General features: G+C 39.9%; 2 protein-coding genes across 2 annotated transcripts; one reads left to right on the top strand and one right to left on the bottom strand.

The window, feature by feature from the left end:
• Positions 1 to 5,986: 5,986 nt before the first annotated feature.
• LOC124257604 (queuine tRNA-ribosyltransferase catalytic subunit 1-like) lies at positions 5,987 to 16,924 on the bottom strand. The gene is made up of 9 exons (XM_046691709.1): positions 16,666 to 16,924; positions 16,307 to 16,375; positions 14,942 to 15,080; positions 13,454 to 13,532; positions 13,167 to 13,282; positions 11,077 to 11,215; positions 10,056 to 10,131; positions 8,508 to 8,702; positions 5,987 to 6,189 (listed from the first exon to the last, which is right to left on the bottom strand). Exons 1-9 carry the CDS (start codon positions 16,885 to 16,887, stop codon positions 6,040 to 6,042), a joined length of 1,185 nt encoding a protein of 394 aa, XP_046547665.1. The 5' UTR covers positions 16,888 to 16,924; the 3' UTR covers positions 5,987 to 6,039.
• Positions 16,925 to 16,996: 72 nt separating this feature from the next.
• LOC124257594 (dolichyldiphosphatase 1-like) lies at positions 16,997 to 27,781 on the top strand. Its single transcript, XM_046691697.1, has 9 exons — positions 16,997 to 17,105; positions 17,552 to 17,652; positions 17,870 to 17,954; positions 18,186 to 18,282; positions 19,293 to 19,385; positions 20,560 to 20,688; positions 22,513 to 22,602; positions 23,806 to 26,650; positions 26,830 to 27,781. Exons 1-8 carry the CDS (start codon positions 17,003 to 17,005, stop codon positions 23,843 to 23,845), a joined length of 738 nt encoding a protein of 245 aa, XP_046547653.1. The 5' UTR covers positions 16,997 to 17,002; the 3' UTR covers positions 23,846 to 26,650; positions 26,830 to 27,781.
• Positions 27,782 to 27,791: the final 10 nt, after the last annotated feature.

Raw genomic sequence — 27,791 nt, 5'->3', positions numbered from 1 at the left:
ATTTTGGATTTAAAGTCATGTCGATAATTTCTAAATTTGAAAGTGGATCAGGTGGCATTGACAGCAATGCTGTCACCTTTACACATAAAGTGAAGCAGCTTTAAGTTTGGATAGTACTTGGATGGTTCGCCCAAGGAAGACCAACTGTGCTGTTGCCTGGCTGCTCTAGTGTGAATTTATACCCATGAGCAAGGAGTGACACACACTGGCAGCTGTGGTTTGCCTGCACCGACCTGATCCCGGGTGTTGAACCCACTTATAGCAGGTCATCGTATGATGGTTGAAATATTGCCCCAGATGATGTATTGGATGGAGGACTGATGAAGAATGGATGGAGGCAGGCAGTCAGGCGGCTTTCAAGGAAGACACTTCCGATGCAGTGACGTCAGACATTGGAGTGTAGGGAAGTTGGTCTGTCTGCTGTCTGGCCGTTCAAAATTTCCAAATAATCATTTGTTCTTTAAGAAATTTTATTAACTTCATTATACATTTTCTATTTCAAATTTCAAAAACACATTTAAGATGTGTCTTATAATTATTCACACTAAATGCCACCCATAATGTACTTTGTATATCTTGGATGAATATTCCTTAGATTTATTAAATATCAGTGCCTCATGGGTGCTTGACTGCTCCATTTTAATTTGCCAACTACCAATTACTACAGTTGGCCATTTCAAAGCATATGTGATTCTGATGTCTGAAAGCAATGCATCAGACATTGTTTCACTAAAATGGTTAATGGGACAAGGCTCACATGGTCCTTGTCTCTCGTCAAGGGGGCTGCAACCAGCCCTATCGGTGACACAAGACACTAACAACAATCTTGTTGAGCTAATAGGTTCCCCATTCCAATGATCAATCTGAATCTGAACACAAAAATTGCTGCTGAGTGTGGCTTGTGCTTGAAAGAGTGATCACCAAAGGTTTCAAACACATGGTTTGTCTGTTCCAAGATCCACCCTGCTGACTGCCCCACTGTAGTTGAGGTAGTGCCGACACCTGTGTCTCTAGGGTGTCTGTTAAACATCATGGTGGTGTCATCACACCTGTCTCTAGGGTGTCTGTTAAACATCATGGTGGTGTCATCACACCTGTGTCTCTAGGGTGTCTGTTAAACATCACAGTGGTGTCATCACACCTGTGTCTCTAGGGTGTCTGTTAAACATCATGGTGGTGTCATCACACCTGTGTCTCTAGGGTGTCTGTTAAACATCATGGTGGTGTCATCACACCTGTGTCTCTAGGGTGTCTGTTAAACATCATGGTGGTGTCATCACACCTGTGTCTCTAGGGTGTCTGTTAAACATCATGGTGGTGTCATCACACCTGTGTCTCTAGGGTGTCTGTTAAACATCATGGTGGTGTCATCACACCTGTGTCTCACACCTAGGGTGTCTGTTAAACATCATGGTGGTGTCATCACACCTGTGTCTCTAGGGTGTCTGTTAAACATCATGGTGGTGTCATCACACCTGTGTCTCTAGGGTGTCTGTTAAACATCATGGTGGTGTCATCACACCTGTGTCTCTAGGGTGTCTGTTAAACATCATGGTGGTGTCATCACACCTGTGTCTCTAGGGTGTCTGTTAAACATCATGGTGGTGTCATCACACTGTGTGTCTCTAGGGTGTCTGTTAAACATCATGGTGGTGTCATCACACCTGTGTCTCTAGGGTGTCTGTTAAACATCACACCTGTCATCACACCTGTGTCTCTAGGGTGTCTGTTAAACATCATGGTGGTGTCATCACACCTGTGTCTCTAGGGTGTCTGTTAAACATCATGGTGGTGTCATCACACCTCTCTAGTGTCTGTTAAACATCAGGGTGTCATCACACCTGTGTCTCTAGGGTGTCTGTTAAACATCACAGTGTCATCACACCTGTGTCTCTAGGGTGTCTGTTAAACATCACAGTGGTGTCATCACACCTGTGTCTCTAGGGTGTCTGTTAAACATCATGGTGGTGTCATCACAGGGTGTCTGTTAAACATCATGGTGGTGTCATCACACCTGTGTCTCTAGGGTGTCTGTTGGTGTCAACATCATGGTGGTGTCATCACACCTGTGTCTCTAGGGTGTCTGTTAAACATCATGGTGGTGTCATCACACCTGTGTCTCTAGGGTGTCTGTTAAACATCAGTGTGGTGTCATCACACCTGTGTCTCTAGGGTGTCTGTTAAACATCACAGTGGTGTCATCACACCTGTGTCTCTAGGGTGTCTGTTAAACATCATGGTGGTGTCATCACACCTGTGTCTCTAGGGTGTCTGTTAAACATCATGGTGGTGTCATCACACCTGTGTCTCTAGGGTGTCTGTTAAACATCATGGTGGTGTCATCACACCTGTGTCTCTAGGGTGTCTGTTAAACATCATGGTGGTGTCATCACACCTGTGTCTCTAGGGTGTCTGTTAAACATCATGGTGGTGTCATCACACCTGTGTCTCTAGGGTGTCTGTTAAACATCATGGTGGTGTCATCACACCTGTGTCTCTAGGGTGTCTGTTAAACATCAGTGTGGTGTCATCACACCTGTGTCTCTAGGGTGTCTGTTAAACATCACAGTGGTGTCATCACACCTGTGTCTCTAGGGTGTCTGTTAAACATCATGGTGGTGTCATCACACCTGTGTCTCTAGGGTGTCTGTTAAACATCACAGTGGTGTCATCACACCTGTGTCTCTAGGGTGTCTGTTAAACATCATGGTGGTGTCATCACACCTGTGTCTCTAGGGTGTCTGTTAAACATCACAGTGGTGTCATCACACCTGTGTCTCTAGGGTGTCTGTTAAACATCACAGTGGTGTCATCACACCTGTGTCTCTAGGGTGTCTGTTAAACATCATGGTGGTGTCATCACACCTGTGTCTCTAGGGTGTCTGTTAAACATCATGGTGGTGTCATCACACCTGTGTCTCTAGGGTGTCTGTTAAACATCATGGTGGTGTCATCACACCTGTGTCTCTAGGGTGTCTGTTAAACATCATGGTGGTGTCATCACACCTGGGGTGTCTGTTAAACATCACATCACACCTGTGTCTCTAGGGTGTCTGTTAAACATCATGGTGGTGTCATCACACCTGTGTCTCTAGGGTGTCTGTTAAACATCAAGGTGGTGTCATCACACCTGTGTCTCTAGGGTGTCTGTTAAACATCATGGTGGTGTCATCACACCTGTGTCTCTAGGGTGTCTGTTAAACATCATGGTGGTGTCATCACACCTGTGTCTCTAGGGTGTCTGTTAAACATCATGGTGGTGTCATCACACCTGTGTCTCTAGGGTGTCTGTTAAACATCATGGTGGTGTCATCACACCTGTGTCTCTAGGGTGTCTGTTAAACATCATGGTGGTGTCATCACACCTGTGTCTCTAGGGTGTCTGTTAAACATCATGGTGGTGTCATCACACCTGTGTCTCTAGGGTGTCTGTTAAACATCATGGTGGTGTCATCACACCTGTGTCTCTAGGGTGTCTGTTAAACATCACAGTGGTGTCATCACACATCTGTGTCTCTAGGGTGTCTGTTAAACATCACAGTGGTGTCATCACACCTGTGTCTCTAGGGTGTCTGTTAAACATCATGGTGGTGTCATCACACCTGTGTCTCTAGGGTGTCTGTTAAACATCATGGTGGTGTCATCACACCTGTGTCTCTAGGGTGTCTGTTAAACATCATCATGTGGTGTCATCACACCTGTGTCTCTAGGGTGTCCTGTGTCTCTAGGGTGTCTGTTAAACATCATAGTGGTGTCATCACACCTGTGTCTCTAGGGTGTCTGTTAAACAGGGTGTCTGTTAAACATCAGGTGGTGTCATCACACCTGTGTCTCTAGGGTGTCTGTTAAACATCATAGTGGTGTCATCACACCTGTGTCTCTAGGGTGTCTGTTAAACATCAGTGTGATGCCATCACACCTGTGGTTCTAGGGTATCTGTTAAACATCAAGGTGGTGTCAACACCCCTGTGCCTATAGGGTATCTGTTAAACATCATAGTGGTGTCATCACACCTGTGTCTCTAGGGTGTCTGTTAAACATCAAGGTGGTGTCAACACACCTGTGTCTCTAGGGTGTCTGTTAAACATCATGGTGGTGTCATCACACTTGTGGCTCTAGGGTATCTGTTAAACATAGTGGTGGTGTCAACACACCTGTGTCTCTAGGGTATCTGTTAAACATCATGGTGGTGTCATCACACCTGTGTCTCTAGGGTGTCTGTTAAACATCAGTGTGGTGTCATCACACCTGTGTCTCTAGGGTGTCTGTTAAACATCACAGTGGTGTCATCACACCTGTGTCTCTAGGGTGTCTGTTAAACATCATGGTGGTGTCATCACACCTGTGTCTCTAGGGTGTCTGTTAAACATCATAGTGGTGTCATCACACCTGTGTCTCTAGGGTGTCTGTTAAACATCAGCGTGGTGTCATCACACCCATGTCTCTAGGGTGTCTGTTAAACATCATAGTGGTGTCATCACACCTGTGTCTCTAGGGTGTCTGTTAAACATCAAGGTGATGTCAACACCCCTGTGTCTCTAGGGTGTCTGTTAAACATCATGGTGGTGTCATCATACCTGTGTCTCTAGGGTGTCTGTTAAACATCATAGTGGTGTCATCATACTTGTGCCACTAGGGTATCAGTTGGACATCATGGGGGAGCCAACACACAAGTGCCTCTTGGGTTTTGCTTTGTTAATATCACAATGAATTAGTAAATATATTCTGCAATATTTACTTTGACACTTTTTTCAAACAGCAATTTTTGATATATTTTAAGTATATACTTTTATTGTAAGTATATACTTCCATATCAGCTGAAACACAAAATAAATGAGTAGTACCATGTTTTAGAAAACTTTTTGCTAATAACATTTCATTTGAAATTCTGACTATTACCAACTCCTTGTGGTATTTACTAACAACAAACTGTAAATTGCAAATGATTAAATAATTGAAATTTCAATGCCCTATACAGTATATGAATCCTTAATACTTACTACTTTTCTTTCATCAACTTCCAAATCCAAATACCCATTCATCCCTAGAACGTTATTCACAATGAGTGTGTGTAAAATCTCATTTTGATAGTATGTAAGAGCAGTTATTTTCAACAGTTGGTTAAAAATATATTAAATTTCAGGCATCAGAATATATTTTCAATATTCAGAATTAAACCTTAAAACTAAAGTGTGTTGTTTGAAAGTGTTGCCTCATAATTCAAATTCGCAAAGAAGTCTGAATCACTTGTGTCCCATGAGAAAAACACTCTTGTTCTGTGTCATCTGATCTGTAAGTTTCAACACTAGTCATTTCTCAACGGAAGTGTTCTCCGAGTCAGCCATTAAACCATTCCATCCTCAATAAACTGGTATAACAAAGAGTTAACAGACCATTCCAGAAAAACATATGCATATATGTGTCCTGTTGTTAAGCTGCTCTGCCTTGTTAGCTCTTGTCTTTCACGCAGATCCATAAACATTGTTTACTACCGAAAGTGCCAAAGATCCTAAGCCATATACCTGTATGTATAAATTATATCTTCTATATGAAATATTTGTTATATTTACATCATCATCATGCTTATTGCACTGTTTTGACAATGCATACATGTCATATCTTGTTATAACTCTACTCACGTTTTATCTGCACATCTTGCTATTTACTATATACATCAAATTTATTGAACCTTTGACATGCAAATTCTCAAGTTTTTTTCACTATGTATAATATATATTTACAGTTTCAACATGCATATGCAGAATATTTTTCATAAACCTTGTGCCTTGGAGTCAGTTTATGGTCTGTGAATATTGAAATTGTTTGAAAGTTTGCAAACTGTACATCAATTCTCTAACCCTAATACTTCATACCACTACACAGTATTGTCAGTTTTTACTGTTGTTGAATAAATACTTTGAAACGTTTGACCCATCTTCTTGTTTGTACGCTACAATTCTTATGACATACAACATAAACGACTAAGTAGTTTTACATATATATATATTTATGACTGGATACAATATACACCGATTTTGGTCAAGATAAACTGACATTGACCTTGGCCAGCGCCTCCACTGCCCATGCAGGGTAATCTCCCTTAGGAAAGTACCGACGGAAAAACTCCTTGATGAATTCTGGAAATTTATCTTCTATGATGCTTTCTCGGATTCCTTTCATTAACGTCAGCTGGAAGAAACAGCGAACATGAAGTGGAAACAATATGTTCATGGTCAAAGGCATACAAAGAGTTGATGGAGTACTGGTGTCACATATAGTACAGCAAACTACAGAATACGATCTCAATGAGACCACTAAGTTTATCTTGTCATAACCATAGTTCGTTCTGCTATGATATACGGCAAGCGGCCAGGGCCCAGATTTTCGAAGCTCTCTTAGCGCTAAGATAGTCGTAAGTTAATGTTAATGAATGGCACTTACGACTATCTTAGCGCTAAGAGAGCTTCGAAAATCTAGGCCCAGGACAAGAAAGCAACAGTTCTTTATATCCATGATTTTGTTATAAATATATTCATAATAAACATAATTTACTATATATAACATGCTCAGAAGATTTGGTAGGTTGTTGGTTGGTTGTTTTACACCGCACTCAGCAATATTCCAGATATATGGAAGGAGTCTGTAAATAATAAAGTCTGGACCAGACAATCCAGTGATCAACAGCATGAGCATCAATCTACACAATTGGGATACAATACATTTGTCACCAAGTCAGCGAACCTGACTATGTTTAACAGATACCACCCGATCCAGTTAGTCGACTCGTATGATAAGCATGGGTTACTGAAGATCAATTCTAACCCGGATCCTCATGGGTTTATGCAGAAGACCCGGGTTCGATTCCCCACTTCCCCACATTTGTACAATGTGTGAAGCCCATTTCTGGTGTCCCCCGTCGTGATATTGCTGGAATATTGCTAAAAAATCAGCGTAAACCAAACTAAACTCACTCACTCACTGATTTAATAACAACCTTTCACCATTTTTAAGTTTTACCTCAAAATAAGCAAAATATATTGTGTATAATAGATTGATAATAGATTGTATGGATGAGTAGAGAATGGCCCTGTTTTTAGAAATAACTTAATTTCCCTAAAACTCAAATTAATATACGTCAAGTTATTCCCCATTAAATATGTTAAATGATGGCCCTGATTGCAAACTTCTAAACATGCTTTAATACAAATCAGGTCATATCATTTCTATTATGAACTTCATATAAGCTTAATCACACCTCATATTCATTATCAAGATGATTTCTAGGGGTTTGTTCATCTCAATCAGCATAATTTCAAAATATATATCAGCTTCACCTGTGAAAGCCCAAATTATGCTGGTTGAAGACATTTTCCACTTTGGTGAAACAGCGTACATGAAGTCATGTATGACGCTGATAAGAACAAGGATTATCACCAAGGGACATCAGTGCTTTGAGAGCACAATTTGTTAATCCTGGCAGCAAAGGGAGACAACTCTACACAGGTTATGGTGGAACTTGCCAACACCAGTTGACCACTGCATCATGGGAATTGACTGATGCCAACACTAGTTGACCGCTGCATCATGGGAATTGACTGATGCCAACACTAGTTGACCACTGCATCATGGGAATTGACTGATGCCAACACTAGTTGACCACTGCATCATGGGAATTGACTGATGCCAACACTAGTTGACCACTGCATCATGGGAATTGACTGATGTCAACACTAGTTGACCACTGCATCATGGGAATTGACTGATATCCTGCAGACGCTGCACCAAACTGATTTGTTTGTTTGTTTGTTTGTAGCCCTACTCAGCAGTATTTCAGCTACAGCTACAGCAGTTTGTGACGACACACACACCATCCAAGTAAGCGAGCCTGTCCACCCGATCCCGTTAGTCATCTATGACAAGCATAGGCTGCAGATCTAGCCCCACTCTCCTACCCACAGTTCCATGCGGCAAGCCAGCATAGTACCTCTGCCACATGCTAGAAAAATGTGTCGATTCGTCACATCTTGCACCGTCCATTCAATATAATGTGCAGATTTCTTTTACTCTTTTATTTTTGACGAGTCTACACATCTAACTAAACATCTTTAATAGAATGAATTAGTTTCACTGAGAAAATATCCAAAAACATGTAACACTATTTCGATTTGCGTAGCGATCCTTTGTTTACATAGGTTGTACGGCTCCACGTGCTGTCATCGAAGCCAACGGAGAGCAAACGATGCAGCCAGTTTGATATCTAAATATGTACTGTCATAGACCTAACTGTCGCAGGTGTGGAAGAATATATATGTAAAATGTAAAACATTATGAAGAGAGCGCCGGAAAGCTTTCGTGAGTCAAGTCTCTTCTTCTTATGAATATGCGCGTTTGATTACACACAAGAGAAAAGTCCGGTCACGTCATATGCAAATTAGCCTGTGGCAGTGATGTTATGTTAAGTCATCGCTGTGCCGGAGTGTGATCTAGCCCCTGATCTAGGTACCAACCTGGTAGGCGACATTGTGTACTGTGAGGAGTTGACAGGCCACTGTTTCCGTGGTAACCACAGTGTTGAGGTAAGCTCGGGTGTACGTCTTGCATGTGGAACATGGACAATCTGCATCTATTGGGCGGAAGTCCTGAGCAAAGGTGTTATTCTTCAGATTCAGCTGTCCATCTGGTGTTAAGGCTGTGCCGAACCTCTGTAAAATAAATATCCAACAGTTAAATTTGTTTTAAAAATTCTGTCATGCCTTTTTCTCATGTTTTTACAACCGAACGGTTATTATTGAAAAGTACCTGGGTGACCAGGTCACTTTAACCTGACCAATCCATACGCATAGTCCCCTTGAACAATGAGATAAGTTGCCTGTGATCTGTTCTCCTCATACACAAACACTGCCATCTTGGATCACACACTTGCTTACCAATACATAGTTTCCCCCAACATAAACCATCTGCCTTGTGGTGTTGTGTGGTTCTGTGCGTAGAGCTCAGGTCACAATCAGGTGAAGTTAAGCAACGGTGGCACAGAGAGTCGTTGGATGGGTGGCCGTGTTTGGCAGCTTGACTCCTGAGAGTTTTCAGGACTTCAGTCCTGTCCCACAACGAAGCACATGTGATGTATGTGGTCTCACCTTAGGCAAGTGAGGTTGTTCAAAATTGCCACTGTTCACCCAGCAGAAAATGGGTAACATATGTTATATTTGGGATTACACTTTCTTAGAAGTCATTGTGTACTCATAGCTTTCGGCCGACGGAGCCATGCCAATTAACTCTTATCAGAGGGATACACAAAGTCCGCAGTCTAGTCTACCAGTTGTCCGACTTCCATTTTTGTGGAAGTCGCAGTGGCTGAGCGGGTTAGGCGTCTGACTTTGTGTGCTGGCGATTAGGTGTCTGACTCTGAGGGTGTGGGTTCGAATTGTGGATGGGACTCAACCCAACAATAGTACTAGAATCTGTACTTTACTAAGAAAGTGTGATCCCAAATACAACATATGTTACATTTGACCACTTTCTAAAAGGCATTGTGTAATCACAGAAAATGGGTACCCGGTGGGATAAGTCATGTGACTATTAACCTTCTTGTGCTTCACAGGCAGTTTGGATTTTCCGGGGTAATAATAATCAGTTTGTGCGCTTTGAGCATCCTTATGTGAGCTTTGAGCAGGATATGAAGACTGGAAAGGTGCTTTCTAAATATTCTGAATTATTTTCAGTCATTCTAGCTACACTTTCTTCTTGGTAGCATAATTATTCTTGTGCAACACTATGTCTACAAAGGATTTGGAATTGATTATTTATTATTCTTGTCGAACACTATGTCTACAAAGGATTTGAAATTGATTTTTGGTCTCAAAGGACACTATCAAAGCCAATTCCCTGAACTTCAATTCTGAATTTACACATCAAATATGTTTTTGATTTTTCTCATTTGAAAAATACTTGTCATTTGGGCGAAGTCCTTTTTTGAATAATGGAATAATTTCTATAAGCTCAACCAAAACATCTTGTTCAACCAAACCATAACTGTAACTGATGAGGACACTTACGGCAGTTCTTGTAGGAAATACACAGTCGAACATGTCGCAGCCCAGAGCCGAACAAACCACCAGATCTTCAGCAAACCTGAATTCAAGTATTGTCAGTAATATTGAAGATGCTACCATGAGTGATAGCTGCAAGGGACTAGATGGATTTCACCCAGCCTATGATTACTAGGTGTCATCATGAGTGAGTGAGTGAGTTTAGTTTGGTTTACGCTGATTTTTTAGCAATATTCCAGCAATATCACGACGGGGACACCAGAAATGGGCTTCACACATTGTACAAATGTGGGGAAGTGGGGAATCGAACCCGGGTCTTCTGCATAAACCTGTGAGGATCCGGGTTAGAATTGATCTTCAGTAACCCATGCTTATCATACGAGTCGACTAACTGGATCGGGTGGTCAGGTTCGCTGACTTGGTTGACACATGTCATCGTATCCCAATTGTGTAGATTGATGCGTAAGCTGTTGATCACTGGATTGTCTGGTCCAGACTTGATTATTTACAGACCGCCATCATAATAGCTGGAATATTGCTGAGTGTGGTGTAAAACTAAACTCGCTCACTCACTCACTTCGACATGACAAGCGAACACATTAACCACTACGCTACCCCACTGCCCCTCCCAACTGTATGGAAGTGTTCCAAATTACACATGCAAATGTCATTAACACACTTTCCAGATTGTATTAACTTCGAAATGGCATTCATCTATATATCCACATCAAATAGAGACAATTTATCATGAATATTTGATTGAAATGGCATTCATCTATATATCCACATCAAATAGAGACAATTTATCATGAATATTTGATTGACAATGTCACAGAAGATGAACTGATTGAAAACCCAGGGGGATCCTTGTCAATATCCTAATGTTAAAAGTTAAAACAGCTTTCAGCAACTTCACAGCCATTTTGCACAACAAATGTTAGCATAAAAAGTCTGTGAAATAACAAAAGATGTCCTCTGTAATTGATTTCTTCTCCTATTCCAAACACTCCACCCAATGTACACTTACCCGACTCCCATAAGGTATCTGGGTTTGTTTTCAGGCAAGTAGTCTGTAGACACGTCCACCATTTTCCAGAAGTAAGTTTTTTCCTCTCCGCCACTCAAACCACCAATTGCGAAGCCAGGAACATCACGCTTTGTTAACTCTGGGGAAAAAAGACAGTTTCACTTTAATATGTTATTCCTGTCTATGGAAGCATGTTAGTATTTTATTTTTGCTCATGAAAATTCCAGTTTCATTACCCCAGTAGTGGTGTCTGTAAAACTGACCCCAAATTGTGCTATCAGATTTAAATATAGTGTGAGTGAGTGAGTAAGTTTAGTTTTACGATGCACTCAGCAATATTCCAGCTATATGGCGGCGGTTTGTAAATAAAAGAGTCTGGACCAGACAATCCAGTGATCAACAGCATAAGCATCGATCTGCGCAAATGGGAACTGATAACATGTTTCAACCAAGCCAGCGAGCCTGACCACCCGATCCCGTTAGTCGCCTCTTACGACAAGCATCAAGCATGGGTTACTGAAGGCCAATTCTAACGCGGACCTTCACGGGTCCATTTATAAATAGAGCCACAATGACTTCTTTGATTGGCATTCTAGTAGTTGGGTAGATGAAGAATGAGGACTATTTTTATGGACATACAACTTCTTTTCTCTGTATAGGCGACGTTTCGACATAGACAGGCGCATAGCAAGCCAATTTTTTCGTGTAGGCCCGATAGGTTGCAAAGCTTTATATTTGGATAGTATTGGAGGCTTGGCCAACCTTTTTAGCAACAATAATGTGTAAGCCTGGGCTTTTTTTTATAATGGTAGCTACGCCCCGATAGATTCTAATGTCATTATCACCACTTGCTTGACAACGACATTAGAATCTATGTCGAAATGTTGCCTATATAGAATAAAGAAGTTGTATATCCATAAAAATAGTCCTCATTCTTCTTCTAGAGCCACAATGTTTGTAGCTGACTTGTCATCAACTTATCCGTATTTAACACAAGCATCTATAGTGAGTCACAGACCAATTCTTGCAAAAGATACTCAGAAAAATAGAAAAAGAGTATTCTTGTAACATCATTTATGACAATGATGTTGCTTACAGATGCTTACAGTTATTACTGAAACCTTGTTTATTTCTTTTTTTACCAACTTTTTGTAAAAAAAACCCATGATTTTTGTGAGATTTAAAAATACAAAAACAATAAAATCTCGGTGAGTTTAAGAAGATAACACTTTCATATGAAGGAACCTGCATGCCAAAAGTGTTCGAAATAGTTTCCAAATTTTGCTAGCCAGTCGAGCCAGCTATGCCTGAAATATGCCCACAAAATAATCCACTAACCCCAAGTTTGAATGTAGAAACTAAGCAAAATATTACAAAAAGGTAAAATACGACTAACGGGATCTGGTTGTCAGGCTCGACACATGTCATTGTAGCCCAATTGCATAGATTGATGTTCAGGCTGTTTATCCCTGGATTGTCTGGTCCAGACTTGATTATTTACAGACCGCCGCCATATAGCTGGAATATTGCTGAGTGCGGTGTAAAACTAAACTCACTCATTCACACACTCACTTATGTCAGAATCAGAGTCATCTACTGGCAACAAGTCAAAGGTGTTCGGGCAACAATCACCTGCCATACAAAAAGACATGCCTCTGTACACACTATATCATTCTTTCTGCTGGCATGCTGACTTTTGGCATTTACACGATGTCAGTTCAACCAATCCACGGGGAGCAGGATCTCTCGACATCAGAATAGGGATAAGCTGACCATCACAAATGCTCCAACCATGGTCAACTGGTGAAGTAATGTTCATGATTGATCGAGAGACTGTTTCCAAACATGCACTTGGTAGTTTACTCGCTCAATGTATTGTTTTAGACTGTTGGATGTTGGTGGGAGGTTTTCATTCAATATCTTGTCTCATCTACAGACATCACTGGATTATTTGGTACATACATAGACCTTACAAATGGGCCATTCAACCCTCTGTACACATGCTATCTGGAACTCTTTGACAACAGGAATCATATGTGCTCTAAGAACTGTTCACTAACAGATCACTCAAGATTTAGTAACCTTCAAACCTTTTGCACACTTGATCCTGAGTTCCCTGTCAAGTCCACCCTGCACGATGGGGAATATATTCTGGTCATGTGGACGCTGGTGTGCCTTCAGACAGCGATCCAGCCACCGGATTGTTCTGAAATTCAGAACTACAGCTGTAGGAGTAGACGCCACTGAATCACGGATCATGAATGAGGACAAAAGAAAATAGCCTGTCCCAGAATTTTTCAAAGCAGGCCATGAGTTAATCTTCATGACTTCAAGAAAGTGGCACAGAACCTTTTTTCTCTAAATGTGAATGTCTCACCTGTACATTGCCTCTTCTAGACGAGGTCCTGTTGTTGTACTGTGGACAACGTCGTCAAGTTGCATGATGATGTCAGCCCCTGCAAGTACCCTGGGAAGCATGAGTAGCAAGCCAACATCAACACAAATGTTCAATGGAGACATTTTACAGGCTCCAGGTTGGTCAGGTCTCCCTCACCTTCAACTTCTGTATCCTCAGGACATTTATCTCTGTAGACATGGTAAACCAACACTTTCTCCTAGATAACCAGCACAGTCCCACCTATAAAGGCCTGAGGCGTGTTCAGAACAGCGGACGCCTGCGCAAGCGAGCGAACGCTCGATCCTGAACGCCTGTGCCCGTTCGAGCGCCCACGCGCGCACGCGAACCATTCTCATAGCTGCCTCACCAAGCTAACCAACATGGCGATCATGTTTAATGTCATTCGTCACCACTCGCCCCTTTCCGTAACCTCCAAAAAGAAGGCATGGAGGATATTTTGTTAATGTTGTCAAATAACATGTATATTTCATCGAGTGGTCTGACAAAGTTGATATGTTCACGAGTGGCGTAACCATTGACAACATTAACAAAATATATTCTATTTATTATATTTTGATCATTGTTTATAAATGATCGAGACATCGATTTCGTAGTTCGCGTTTCAGTGTTAGTTCCAGGCAAAAGTGATATTCTACTGAGTGAAAATGAAAATACCATTTTTCTTTTCACCAATATGTCAGTATTTCACCCTTAAGAATATAATAAAAGAAGCTATTCGGCTTGTCCCGGAACAACACGAGTTGGTCACGAATGGTTTATTGTAACCAAGCGCTCGCGTCCGTTCAGGGCCGATGCGAGCGCTCACGGGAGGCAATCGGTCACGCACTCACGGGAGGCGCTCGTGGTTCTGAACACGCCTCTGATGTATCTCTGGGACATGTATCTCTGTAGACATGGTAAACTGACACTATTCCTATGGTTCTTCCATGTCTTAGTAATTGCTGTTGATTTTCATTGGCCAGTTTGATTTGCTATGCTACTCAGTCTGAGACCAATCAGAAGGCAGGTTACAAACCAGCTTTAATGTTGGTTTGGCAATATCAACAACATGGTGTCCAGACCCATTTTTCAGAATAGAATTTTGATAAATTCAACATTGAAAAACTGACTGACATGTAAAAAAAGTTCTCAAAAATTCTAAGATACAAAGGAAGTCTTCATGTCCATCAAAACTGGCAGTGGCTTTGTTGTTTCTTATCAAAACGAGTTACCTCCATCGTCCATTTGTCCTTATGTCAATGTTTGACTGGCTAATACAATGTTCATGAAAATCAAGGGTTGGTAATTTAAGATCACAAGACCCATTGGAATGTGAGGGTTAAAGGTGGGTGTACAGATTTGCAACCCTTGAGGATGCAAGACACTGGATGGACCAGGTGGTGAGATTCTGTGACTGTAAATTGTAATAGACTGACAATGTTCTATGGAAACGAAACATTCACTCACCTATTGAGTTCTGTATTTCTATAGACTTTTCAGGTGTGAGAAGCATCTCGGAACCATCGTGTGGAGACTGGAATTTAACACCTTCTTCTGTTATCTCTGCAAGTTTCAGCAGTGAGACCATCTGGAAACCCCCACTGTCCTGTAAACCATCAAATACAAGATAGATTTAGTGGACAGTATCACCTAGGAAAAGCTTCCATGGTCGTGCTCAGATGAAATGCAGATCCTAGGGAGTACACAGATCCGAGTGAGGGAGTGAGTGAGTGAGTGAGTGGGTGGGTGCGTTGGTGGGTGAGTAAGTGATTGAAATGGATAATACAGCGCTTTTAGCAATATTCCAGCAATATTAAAGTGGGGGACACTAGCAAAGGGCTTCACACATTGTACCCATATGGGAAATCGAACCTGGCCTTCAACGCTACGAGCGAACACTTCAACCACAAGGCTACCCCATCGCCCCTCCACGGTACTACTCAAATCCATTGTAATACACAGATCAATGGTAGAACTCAGTAACACAGTACTGCTCAGATCCACAATAGCACTGAGATCCATGGTAGAACTAAGATCCCTTCTAATGCTCAGATCCATGATAGCACTCAAGTCTATGGCAGGACTCTATGGTATCTGCTTGTGGCATGTCAGGAAATGTAAACATACAATGATTTACAAATTAGAAGAAGTTAAAATCAAGTCAGGCAAGGGGAGTTTGGTTGTAGATATTGTGTGTACATAATGTGTTTCTATCTCATCTTTCATACAACATGATACTACCAATGTTCACGATTGGCACAAACGGAAAATACTAGAAGCCATCAACATCAGGAGATTAACCCCAGAGATTAATAGAGATCAAGGTGTATAGCTCCCTAGTGCCTGGAACATCACAAGAGCCGCCTCTATTGTAATTTAATTAGCTGTATATCACTTTGTTGTGTACACATCTCCTTATCATCATTGTTTTTATAACTTCTGATCTGTCGTCATTGATTGATTGTATATAGATGTACATCTCTGGCTTCCTGTAAATCTAATTATCACTTCATTAGCTGTATTCACATCTCCTTATCCTCATTGTTTGTGTCAACTGGCTTTACTTTATCCCTATTATCATTGTTTTTATAACTATTATCATTGTTTTCATCGGTCCTCTCATTCATTGTATATACATGTACACTTCTGGCTTCCTGTAAATTCTGGTATATATAGTATGTTTTGTACTCCTGTCTTTATATCACCTGAAGAAGGGGCAAGAAGTAGCCCAGAAACGTCGTGTTATACAATAAAGAAGAAGTTGTCATCCATATACTCGTCTTATATATTCATCAACTTCTAAATGCCTCTCAAGAATCTCATGATACATACAGTCAAAAGGGCTCGATCCCAGCTCATGAACTTGTGGAGCCCCCCGGCTTTTTCCAGTAGTTCTGGACCCTGCAGACAATACAAACGTCAATGTACTTAATACAAACAAACATGAACCAGATTTTGTTTTTCATGCTGGACTTCAAAGGTGTATGCGCACTAAGTTGGTTCTTGACTGTATGATTTACAATGTTAGAATAAACTGAAAATGTGATGAGTTTTAATCATTTCATCGTGTCTTGTAATTAATCCAATGTGGGGTAGTTCTCTGCTTTCTTGTGAAGGACTGAATACAGTGAATACATCTAATCGCATTGTTGTACAATTAATCGAGGAGCTTGCAATGTTGTGTTACTTACTGGGCGATTTCCTAAATGATATGTGTTGCCTAACATTATTTTACAATCCAGTTCTTCTAATTGTTCTGGAACAAGTCCTTTCAGTGTCCCTTGTGTTCCCACTGGCATAAACACCGGCGTATCAACAACTGCGTGGGGCAAGGTCATTTTACATGTCCGTGCTTTTGTTGTTGAACATTTTGCAATAATCTGCAACGACAGGGCATGTGCTTTGGTCGCCATTTTGCGTCGGGATTCCGTCTGGGGAATCCCCAAATTACTTGGCCAATCGGAGGCGGACAAATTCAGCGGAAACACTAATGGGATATCCCCGTGCATGCGCAGTCCCTGATCAACTATGGCGAGTGCAAGCAGTGAATCGAACACTATCCCGGGACAAGAAGCGGACACGCCCCTCCAGTGGAAAGCGATCAGTTTGACTCACGTGGAATTTGTCAAGGGTAGGTGACTTTAAACACTTATTTTAAAATATTTAATGCATAGACCTTAAATAAAGCCATATGCATGCTCTGGACAAGGTGCATCGTATGCTCCCGAAAATGTTATGATCCAAATCAAATGACGTGTCACCTATTTTCGTTAGACTCATTCTGCTCGCCACGCACTTATGATAAACAGGTACATGCAAGCAGAGTCCGTTCAAATATGGTGCTTCTTGTAAAGGTGAAATTATGGATGTCCAATTGGAATTTGCATGAAATCTGAAAAAAATGTACAAAGAATTTTGTTTACTGAAAATTAAAACAGGTAGCATGTAAAATAATAAGTTTATGTTAACAGATGTAATTATAACTTGTAGTGTTCATGAATTAATCATGCAAACTGTATTATAACTTATGTGTAAATTTTGGGAAAATTAATTAATGTGATATTTGTTGTTCTGCAGGTGACATTATTGGATATGGCTTGGCCTGGCTGAGTCTTCTGCCCATATTCATTCTCGTAGCGTTTGTCACACTAATCATCTTCAGAAGAGATTTGCACACAGTAAGTACAGCACATGAAAACACTAACAAACATACAAATCGGTCATTAAGGAATGAATTTACTAAGATTGTTGAAAATAAGTGTATTTGCAGTTATACATTCATCTCAGTTTTTGTATATATGTTTTCATGAGTACCATCTTGGTTCGCATACAGGAGATACCTAGCATCAAAGAGAACATTTATTTTTATGTTGACAATTTTCTTCTTTGTCTAAGATTTCCTTCTTCTTGGGTATGCTGGTGAATGAGGCAATCAACTTGGTACTTAAACACATCATAAGAGAATACAGACCAATGAGAGGTGAGTATTAACAGGTCTCGACCAATCAGATTCCATTTTTTGTTTAGTAGTATAAAACTCAGATCTAGCCAATTTTGTGTTTTCATGCCCCACTGCAAGGTGGACCTTTACTTTCTAATCATTGATGTGCCAGATCCAGATTAAATCATATTCAGAGTTAAAATTGTCAGTTACGTTCAATTCTTAGAAAAGATGTGTTCTGATTAACATTGTTATTTTTTTATTTTTCAGATAGAAAAAATGTGTTCAATGAGTATGGAATGCCATCAAGCCATTCACAATTCATGTGGTTCTTTTCTATGTATCTTACATTTTTCCTATTTATCAGGTAAGACTTCATTCATATTTACTTTGAATCATGTCATCAGAAATTCAGATGTGTTATACTCATACTAAAGAGAGCAGAAAAATAGTAAATGCTGGTTCTGGTTTCATAAGTTTAATTCACATGTACAGCTCACATTGCATCAGATACAAAAATCGGATTCAAGGGTGGAAGGTAATATTCCTTACAGTTACTGAGTGGATTATGAAAGGGCATCATAGAATGGAATCAGATTCATAAATTACTTCTCTTTAATAGAAAACATGCAGTTATTTGTACAAGATAGTGTTCTATCTCTAAATGCTAGCTATGTTACATTGTTATATTGTGATGTGGATGAATACCTCAGATTCCTGACCAGTGTTGTCTAAGGCTCTGTAATTCAGTGTGCAGAGTTGTGTCCCCTGAGAATGCCAGTCAATGTATGGGTTCATCCTGATGGTGTTCCAGGTTTTGGGGGTTTCAGTAATGTGGTAAACATTTACAAGTTAGATATGCATCACTTTCCCAGATGAAACTGACATGTTGTAACATAACAGAAATACTGTTCAAAATATATGTAAATCTTCACTCACTCTGAAGCCATGTGGGGGCGGTGGGGTAGCCTAGCGGTTAAAGCGTTCGCTCGCCACACCGAAGACCTGGATTCGATTCCCTACATGGGTACAATGTGTGAAGCCCATTTCTGGTGTCCCCCACCATGATATTGCTAGAATATTGCTAAAAGCGGCGTAAAACGAAACTCACTCACTCGCTAAAGCCATGTGTTCTTGAATTTCTTATGAATAGTATATATGGAACATTGATTAATGTACACAACACTCACTCACTCACAATTTGTTGTTTTATTTTCAAGATTTTCAAGATTATTGTGTAAAGATACTTTAAGCATGATGTGACTGACATACATGTGCTTTTTTAGAACATCAATCCTCTGTACATTATAACCATACCAATTTGTACATTAATGTATTATTCATGAATAGTTCTGATTCATTTTATTGTTTTTGCAGAGTGTATAAAAATTATACCTGGTTAGATGATCTATGGAAATATGCAACCAGTTTTGGTGGATTTGTCGTAGCAGCTTTAGTATCGTACAGCAGGTGAGAGAAAGTTTGCCATGACCAGTTATGTGGTAGCTTGGATTATTTTCTGTGGGTATAATTACACAGCGTTTGTGTTTTGCTGTTTGTCCAATTGACTGACAGTCAAATTTGGTCATAATGTTTTGGGCAGAGGAAAGGCATACCTGGCTCACATCTTCCTATTTTTGTGATGTGTTTAATATAATGGCTTATGATTTATAAACACTGAAAAAAACTATAATGCCATAACCTCTGCCTGAACTATACTGAACAAGAAAGTTAAGGAACATGAAATATGATTTCTATACTGTACACATTTAAATAAACCTAAGAAATTCATGATGCATAACTTTTCTTGTTGAGAATTGTCGTGGGGTGAAACAGGTGTGACCTGGCAGCTGACTGCTGGGTACACAGATTCCCTGGATCAGATAACATGGTCCTGACAGCTGTGATTGATGTGAAATCGACGTCAATGTGATCAATATGTATAGGGACATTGATGACAGATGTTGGTAATCTGACACAAAAGTCACATGTGTTCATACCTGCTTTCAGGGTCTTGTGTCCTTAAGAGCAGTTATTTTCCCACTTGACTTACATCATGTTGAAAATAATACAGTTTACTGTCAGGCATGGGTTTCGTTCATTATGTTGATAACTGTCTGTGTTTACTATAATTACAACTGTCTGAGTTAGATTGTTTTTTTGTGTGGTTATAACTGTCTTGTGTTTACTGTTATAATGCTTTATCCACGATTCCATGATTATACTCGCCTGTGTTTACTGTTATAATGCTTTATCCACGATTCCATGATTATACCCGCCTGTGTTTACTGTTATAATGCTTTATCCACGATTCCATGATTATACCCGCCTGTGTTTACTGTTATAATGCTTTATCCACAATTCCATGATTATACTCGCCTGTGTTTACTGTTATAATGCTTTATCCACGATTCCATGATTATACCGCCTGTGTTTACTGTTATAATGCTTTATCCACGATTCCATGATTATACCCGCCTGTGTTTACTGTTATAATGCTTTATCCACAATTCCTTGATTATACTCGCCTGTGTTTACTGTTATAATGCTTTATCCACGATTCCATGATTATACTCGCCTGTGTTTACAGTGTTATGGCTTCCTGTGTTTATCCTGTTTATTACTTCTTCTGTTTGACTTTCAGAGTTTACCTGGTGTATCATTCACTGGGTCAAGTGTTTTGGGGAGCTGTGGCAGGGATCATTCTAGGAACACTATATTTCGGTGTGGTGCAGTTTGTGATGACTCCACTGTTTCCCCTTATAGCAGCTTGGTAAGTCATTTCACAGTCAACCTCACCTTACACCACTTATCATTTCACAGTCAACCTCACCCTACACCCCTTATCATTTCACAGTCACCCTTTCCCTAAAACCCCTTATCATTTCACGGTCAACCTCACCCTACACCCCTTATCATTTCACAGTCACCCTTACCCTAAAACCCCTTATCATTTCACAGTCAACCTCACCCTACACCACTTATCATTTCACAGTCAACCTCACCCTACACCCCTTATCATTTCACAGTCACCCTTACCCTAAAACCCCTTATCATTTCACAGTCAGTCTCACCCTAAAACCCCTTATCATTTCACAGTCACCCTTACCCTAAAACCCCTTATCATTTCACAGTCAGTCTCACCCTAAAACCCCTTATCATTTCACGGTCAACCTTACCCTAAACCCCTTATCATTTCACAGTCACCCTTACCCCTAAAACCCTTATCATTTCACAGTCAACCTCACCCTAAACCCCTTATCATTATCATTTCACAGTCACCCTTACCCTAAAACCCTTATCATTTCACAGTCAGTCTCACCCTAAAACCCTTATCATTTCACAGTCACCCTTACCCTAAAACCCTCACTCTACACCCTTATCATTTCACAGTCCTTATCATTTCACAGTCACCCTTACCCTAAAACCCCTTATCATTTCACAGTCAGTCTCACCCTAAAACCCCTTATCATTTCACAGTCACCCTTACCCTAAAACCCTTATCATTTCACAGTCAGTCTCACCTACACCCCTTATCATTTCACGGTCAACCTCACCCTACACCCCTTATCATTTCACAGTCACCCTCACCCTACCCTAAAACCCCTTATCATTTCACAGTCAACCTTACCCTACACCCTTATCATTTCACAGTCAACCTCACCCTACTCCCCTTATCATTTCACAGTCAACCTCACCCTAAAACCCCTTATCATTTCACAGTCAACCTTACCCTAAAACCCCTTATCATTTCACAGTCACCCTTACCCTAAAACCCCTTATCATTTCACAGTCAACCCCACGCTACACCCCTTATCATTTCACAGTCAACCTCACCCTACACCCCTTATCATTTCACAGTCACCCTTACCCTAAAACCCCTTATCATTTCACAGTCAACCCCACCCTACACCCCTTATCATTTCACAGTCAACCTCACCCTACTCCGATTATCATTTCACAGTCACCCTTACCCTAAAACCCCTTATCATTTCACAGTCAACCCCACCCTACACCCCTTATCATTTCACAGTCACCGCCACTGTACACCACCTATCATTTCAATGTCAACAGCACCCTGCACCCCTTATCATTTTACATTCAACCTCAGCCTACACCCCCCTCCACAATACACCCCTTTTCTCTAGAAGATTAATACTGTTTCTCAGTTATGTCCCTTTGCACCAGTTTAGGGTGTAATTATGCAGTTATCTCCCTTTACAACAGCTTGTCTGTATTTCGGCAGTTATCTCCCCTCATAGCCTGGTAAGTCACACCAGAGTATTCTCCCATTGGCAGCATCGTTATAACTCATTAGAATCGTAAAACACAGTCGTTCCTCTGTATCTTGTTAGTTCTCTTATGGCTGTGTGGTAATCAAACATACCATTGTGATTCTGAATTCTAACCATTGGATGTTGTTAATTACCAGTTATGATAGATACTCAAAATCTGAAGTATTTAATGTCTTGATGTTCATAAGCAGTTGCTGCAACAGTTTTGTGCAGCACACAAGTCAGCAGTGATATCACTGTGCTATGTCATGATGTTAGATACAGGAGGGTACTGGACTTCAGATCTCAACGTTCTGTTTCAGCCCTTTAGGCGAGCTGTTAATGTTAAGAGATTCTACACTTATTCCCCATGTGATGTGGTTCGAATACACCTCGTCAAGGACAGAAGCGAGGTAGGTATCAGCCTGTCCGAATGTTTTGTGTCAGCTAAACGTTTGTATGAATCAGAAGTGTTGACATCATCATACATGCTGCCATGAGCAACGATAACCAGACCCAGAGTGATGAGTAGGTGGCTGGTTTGTTGTTTAACGCTGCACCCAGCAATATACCAACTATATGGTCTGTAAATAATCGAGTCTGGACCAGACATCAAGAGCATCGATCTAAGCAACTGGGATGCGATGACATGTGTCAACCAAGTCAGCAAACTTGACGACCCGATCCCGTTAGTCGCTTCTAATTTTAGGTTTTGCTTCACTTTGTTTGAGTAGCATATATCAAGATTTGTTCCTTGACTCTTCAAACGGTTATTAAGACCTCAGACTCTAATGACTGACGTCATACTGGGCTGAATTAAATACAGAATTTGAATGAAAAATGTCCTGTCACTTAGGGACCATTCATAATTTATGGCTAGGGGGGTGATGATGATTTTTAAAAAGGGGGGGTCCACCCATTTTGTTCTGGGGAGCTGGAGGGTCCATCAATTTTGTACACACGTACTAGGGGGAGTCAGCAATTTTGTACATAAAAGTATGTTTAAAATTATGCTTATAAATTATAGGAAGGGGAGGGGGGTCATTGATTTTGTACATGACATGCAGGGGTTCACTTATTTTGTACATAAATTTTAGGGGGGGTCATTCACATTGTACATGTCTCTCCATAAAAAATGATCATCACCCCCTAGCCATAAATTGTGAACGGTCCCTTATTGACTATTAATTTTGCTGTCCCTAAGTCAGACATAGTTTTGAACTAGGACTAAGACTAAGGGCAAATTTTCAGTTTCATATTTGATTACAATATTGGTGGAGACTATGTGAATAGTTATCGCCTGTTTTCCTGACCTACCATATGAGTGAGTGAGTATGGTTTAACGCTGCATTTAGCAATATTCCAGCAATATAACGGCAGGGGACTCTAGAAATGGGCTTCACACATTGTACCCACATGTGGAATTGAACCCGGGTCTTCGGCTTGGTGAGCAAACGCTTTAACCACTGAGTATCCCACCACCCTGACAAATAGTCTTCCCATGGGAGGGTATATGTAACTACACCTAAAACACTTGTTTGTGTGTGGTAGCCTCATCTATGTGTATAGTGAGATGCGTTGGATAACCTCATCATTAACTCACTTGTATGTTTCAGGAGTCGACAGAGGAAGATGACCGCCAGGAAGTCCCAATGACGCTGAGTGTCCACCGTGTTTTTATTTAGGGTTTGGTAATACTTACAATTTTATTGTCCATTTCTAAGGGTCATCATTTTGATGATACATCTTTTATGTACAAAATGATATTTTCTATCTGCAATTTGTCCTATCTCAGAGCTTCCTTGTCATCGATGGGTTTTAACTTACATGATATATAAATATATTCGCTATCTGACTATTTTGAATATGAGAGAGCAAGTGGATGAATGTCATCACTGGTCCGACTGTGGTCATAGTAAATCTGCTTTTTGTGTAAATATACGTCTCCACGTGATTGTTAGCTTGAGGTTATTTATTATTATAAAGCTGTGAATGATTATTAATTATGCATATGAATGGTAACAACATAGTTGGTTCATGCTTGTGATATCATTATTACCTTTGAATGTATTTAGTATCGTTTATTATAATTACAAGCACAACACAGTATTTTCATATATATAGCAATATTTTCATGTTTTTTTTCAAAAACATAAATCTGTGTATATGTATTTTTATTGCGACTTCATGCAAGCTCAATCATAGCTTCTTACTAAAAAATATTCTTTATCCCATTTGTTTGATCAGAATATGTATATTAAGTTATATTATGAAACACAGCACATTGAGAACACTTGTTACATTCAGTGAAGATATTTTCAATTTGTTATTATCCGAGACAAAATAGTCTTTAGATTTTATATTAAGATGTTTTTATTCACATAGATCTCAGGCCGTGTTTATCAATAAACAAGTGTAAACTTAATCTGGGATAGTGTTATTGTGAAAGTGAAATATGTTTCTGAAATATTAGCAGGATGTAAATAAATATACTGAACAACATTAGAAACGCACCACACTAAAATGCACCGACGATGCTCAGATATCATGGGTACATTTCTGTCTGACAGGGATATTTCGTATTATATGGGTGGTGCGTTTCTAATGTTGTTCAGTATATGTTGTTCTCAAGGTCCCTTGCGTCTCAATTACTGAATAAAGTGCATGTTTGATGCAGAAACAAATATGTAACTCCAATTTTTACTTCTTTCTCTCTCCGTGTTCCATATCTAATTGATTTAAACATATTTTATTCACAAATGTGAAAGGGATTGGGGACATATCTAAACTGAAAGATGCAGTGTTTTACCTGGACTTGACAAAAGTGTGGGTCTAAGGGACTTGCATCAGTAAAGTTTTCGGGTCCTTGCAGGTAATATGAGGGTGTTATAACGTATACAGATGATGTAGTGTACGTTCAGTTAATGACTTCAGAGCCTGGAATGAATCCGGTCATGTGGACAGTGGTCATGACAGATGGGTCAAATAACAGTCACAGATTACTTCTCTTGAATGCTGTAGGTATACTCTTGGTATTTCTCTGCTTCTCTCCGGATGCAGTAGTTGTGGTTTTCTGCACCCATTCTCTACACTTGTGCTTACTGGAAAACCTAGAGAAGTATTTCTTCCTGGCACAATGTCCCATATCCAGGCACTGATACATGTAACTTGACTGTGTTGTGTCAGTACTTTGAATGTTTATAGATAATATTAATGCAATTTCTTTCTTTTGCAAAATCTCACTATATGGAATCAATATTATTTATTGATTTTATAAACATATTCCATATTCTGTATGTTAGATGTTGTGTTGGACACTCTGGACCAAAAATATCCATGTCATCTTCATGAAATGTTGCTTGTAGTCTAACATTGGTTATCTTGTCTACACATAGATGTCAGTCTTCACATCTGAACAGTTTTAAACATATTCCTATTTCACTCACACCTTGTTACTCTTTAAATATTTTTCTCAATTTAAGACATTTTATTGAAAAAGGCATGTCAAAATTTGGCCAAAATACCAGTTAGGTACATAGTCGGCTTTCAAATAATTATTTTCTTTAGAAAACAAATTGTCTTGAACGTGGATTTGTTAATTTTACTTGTACATGTCAGTAGGGGCAGCTGTCAATCACCTGTCAGCTAGGTAAACACAGGTTGATTGATGTGGTCTATGTCATTAGCAGGGAGACAATGTATGTTGTAATGTAATGCTTAAGTAACATGCATTGCATTTACTGATTGTAATGTTATAGTGTAGCTCGTTACATTTAATACTTGGAATTTTTACATTACTTGAGATATTTATATCCCCCTTTATATAAAGGGACTTTGTTCAAATGGTAGCACATGGAGATGAAATATACAGTTCACCTGAAATGTTACTTCCATACTTGTCAAAATCGACATTTTTATTGCAGATATTTTCACTGATTAAATATATTAATATCTTAACAATTCATGTATAAGTCTTGGTAAGATGTGTTTTACATGAACATACTAGATACATGATGTATACATGTAGTATCTCAATTTTTGCATGCATTTAAATTACAAAGATATTGATAACTGTTGTTTAAAGTGATGTTATTTTGTATACCATGATATAAATGCTGAATATTCAGTAAGAATATCTTATAGACGTTTTAATGATTATTTCCAATATTCAGTTGCAATTTAATACCGGCATCAGATGTAGATACATCATGTTGTACTGGGTCTGATATTACAGCAAGTGTGGCTCCTAGGCTCTGAGGTGCGGTGGGGTAGCCTAGTGGTTAAAGCGTTCGCTCATCACGTCAAGACCCGGGTTCGATTCCCCACATGGGTACAATGTGTGAAGCCCATTTCTGGTGTCCCCCGCCGTGATATTGCTGGACTATTGCTAAAAGCGGCGTAAAACTAAACTCACTCACACTAGACTCTGAACCAGGTGAATCTATCAAATTTCCTCAGGAGGTGGGCGTGGGATAGCCTAGTGGTTAAAGCGCTCATTTGTTTTTCACAATCAAGACCCGTGGTTCAATCCCCACATGGGTACAATGTGTGAAGCCCATTTCTGGTGTCCCCCACGCTATGTTGCTGGAATATTGCTAAAAGCGGCGAAAACCAAAACTCAGTCAGTCAGTCCTCAGGAGGTAGATCTAGCTCTGATCTCTGATTACCATCATCCTGCCTCATCAACCCTTTCTACACAAAACAACTTCCTAAACATCAGAACAAACAGTCATTATGGTTTTCCTACAATCGCTTGTTCACTTGTTGGAATGTCTCAATGGCATAATTCTAACTGGGTTTTTCTTTCACACAAAGTTTCAGGCCGCCAGCACTGGTCATGTAGAAAACGGTGTTAGCTTTGAAACCAATTCTACTATAAACTTCAGTGAGGTTGCTATAATAGCTTCTCTCCTATAATTCTGAAGACTGTTTGTGTCTTCTGTTTCTGGCACAATGCATAAAAAAGTTTCTTTCTTTGATTCAAACTAATTACACAGAATGGTTACATGAAAAGATTCTAATTGAGCTGAGCACTCTAAAGCTACCATAGAGAGGTTGACAGATAGAGTTGAGCATCTTTCGTGCAAGCTAAATAGAAAGGTTGTCAGATGGAGATTACGGGAAGGGGAGATATTGACCAAAGACTTACTATGCCGACACATACAGAACATTAGCAAGCTATTTCTTCTAGACTATCTGTGTTGAGGTAATCACATATTGGACCATACAATTTATATATTCAAAATATTGTTTCTCCTGTATTTATCAGCTATGACATTGTATTTCAAATTATTTATTTTTTGTGTCCGATATGACACAACATGAAAAGGTTCATGACCATCACACTTACTGCCATGAAGATCCAGGTTAGAACTGGTTTTCAGCAAAGCTTGTTTGTCGCAAAAGGTCAGGGATAAGGCTCTCTGACTTGGTTGATCCATTTCATCATATCCCTATTCCGTAGATCAGTGTAGATTCCTTAGATGATATCAGTGACTGGATTGTATAGTCCAGACTCGATTACTTACAAACAATCTGTAAACTTGTAGAGTGCAGTGTTTAGCAACAAACAAATAAATACATACAGCCGTCTAGATTAGGT

This window comes from Haliotis rubra, unplaced genomic scaffold, assembly GCF_003918875.1.
Source record: "Haliotis rubra isolate DU_JTF1 unplaced genomic scaffold, ASM391887v1 Scf117, whole genome shotgun sequence".
NCBI classification, from domain to species: Eukaryota; Metazoa; Mollusca; class Gastropoda; order Lepetellida; family Haliotidae; genus Haliotis; species Haliotis rubra.
The sequence above is the reverse complement of the archived record's forward strand: the minus strand, read 5'-3'. Positions and strand labels throughout refer to the sequence as shown.

Coding starts and splice junctions, on each gene's coding strand:
- LOC124257604 (XM_046691709.1), bottom strand. CDS start 16,887: ATGGCGACCAAAGCACATGCCCTGTCGTTGCAGATTATTGCAAAATGT. Junction 16,376..16,665: donor ATCATTTAGGAAATCGCCCA/GTAAGTAACACA, acceptor TATTGTCTGCAG/GGTCCAGAACTACTGGAAAA. Junction 10,132..11,076: donor AGATACCTTATGGGAGTCGG/GTAAGTGTACAT, acceptor ACTTGAATTCAG/GTTTGCTGAAGATCTGGTGG.
- LOC124257594 (XM_046691697.1), top strand. CDS start 17,003: ATGGCGAGTGCAAGCAGTGAATCGAACACTATCCCGGGACAAGAAGCG. Junction 17,653..17,869: donor TCAGAAGAGATTTGCACACA/GTAAGTACAGCA, acceptor TCTTTGTCTAAG/ATTTCCTTCTTCTTGGGTAT. Junction 20,689..22,512: donor TTTCCCCTTATAGCAGCTTG/GTAAGTCATTTC, acceptor GTTCTGTTTCAG/CCCTTTAGGCGAGCTGTTAA.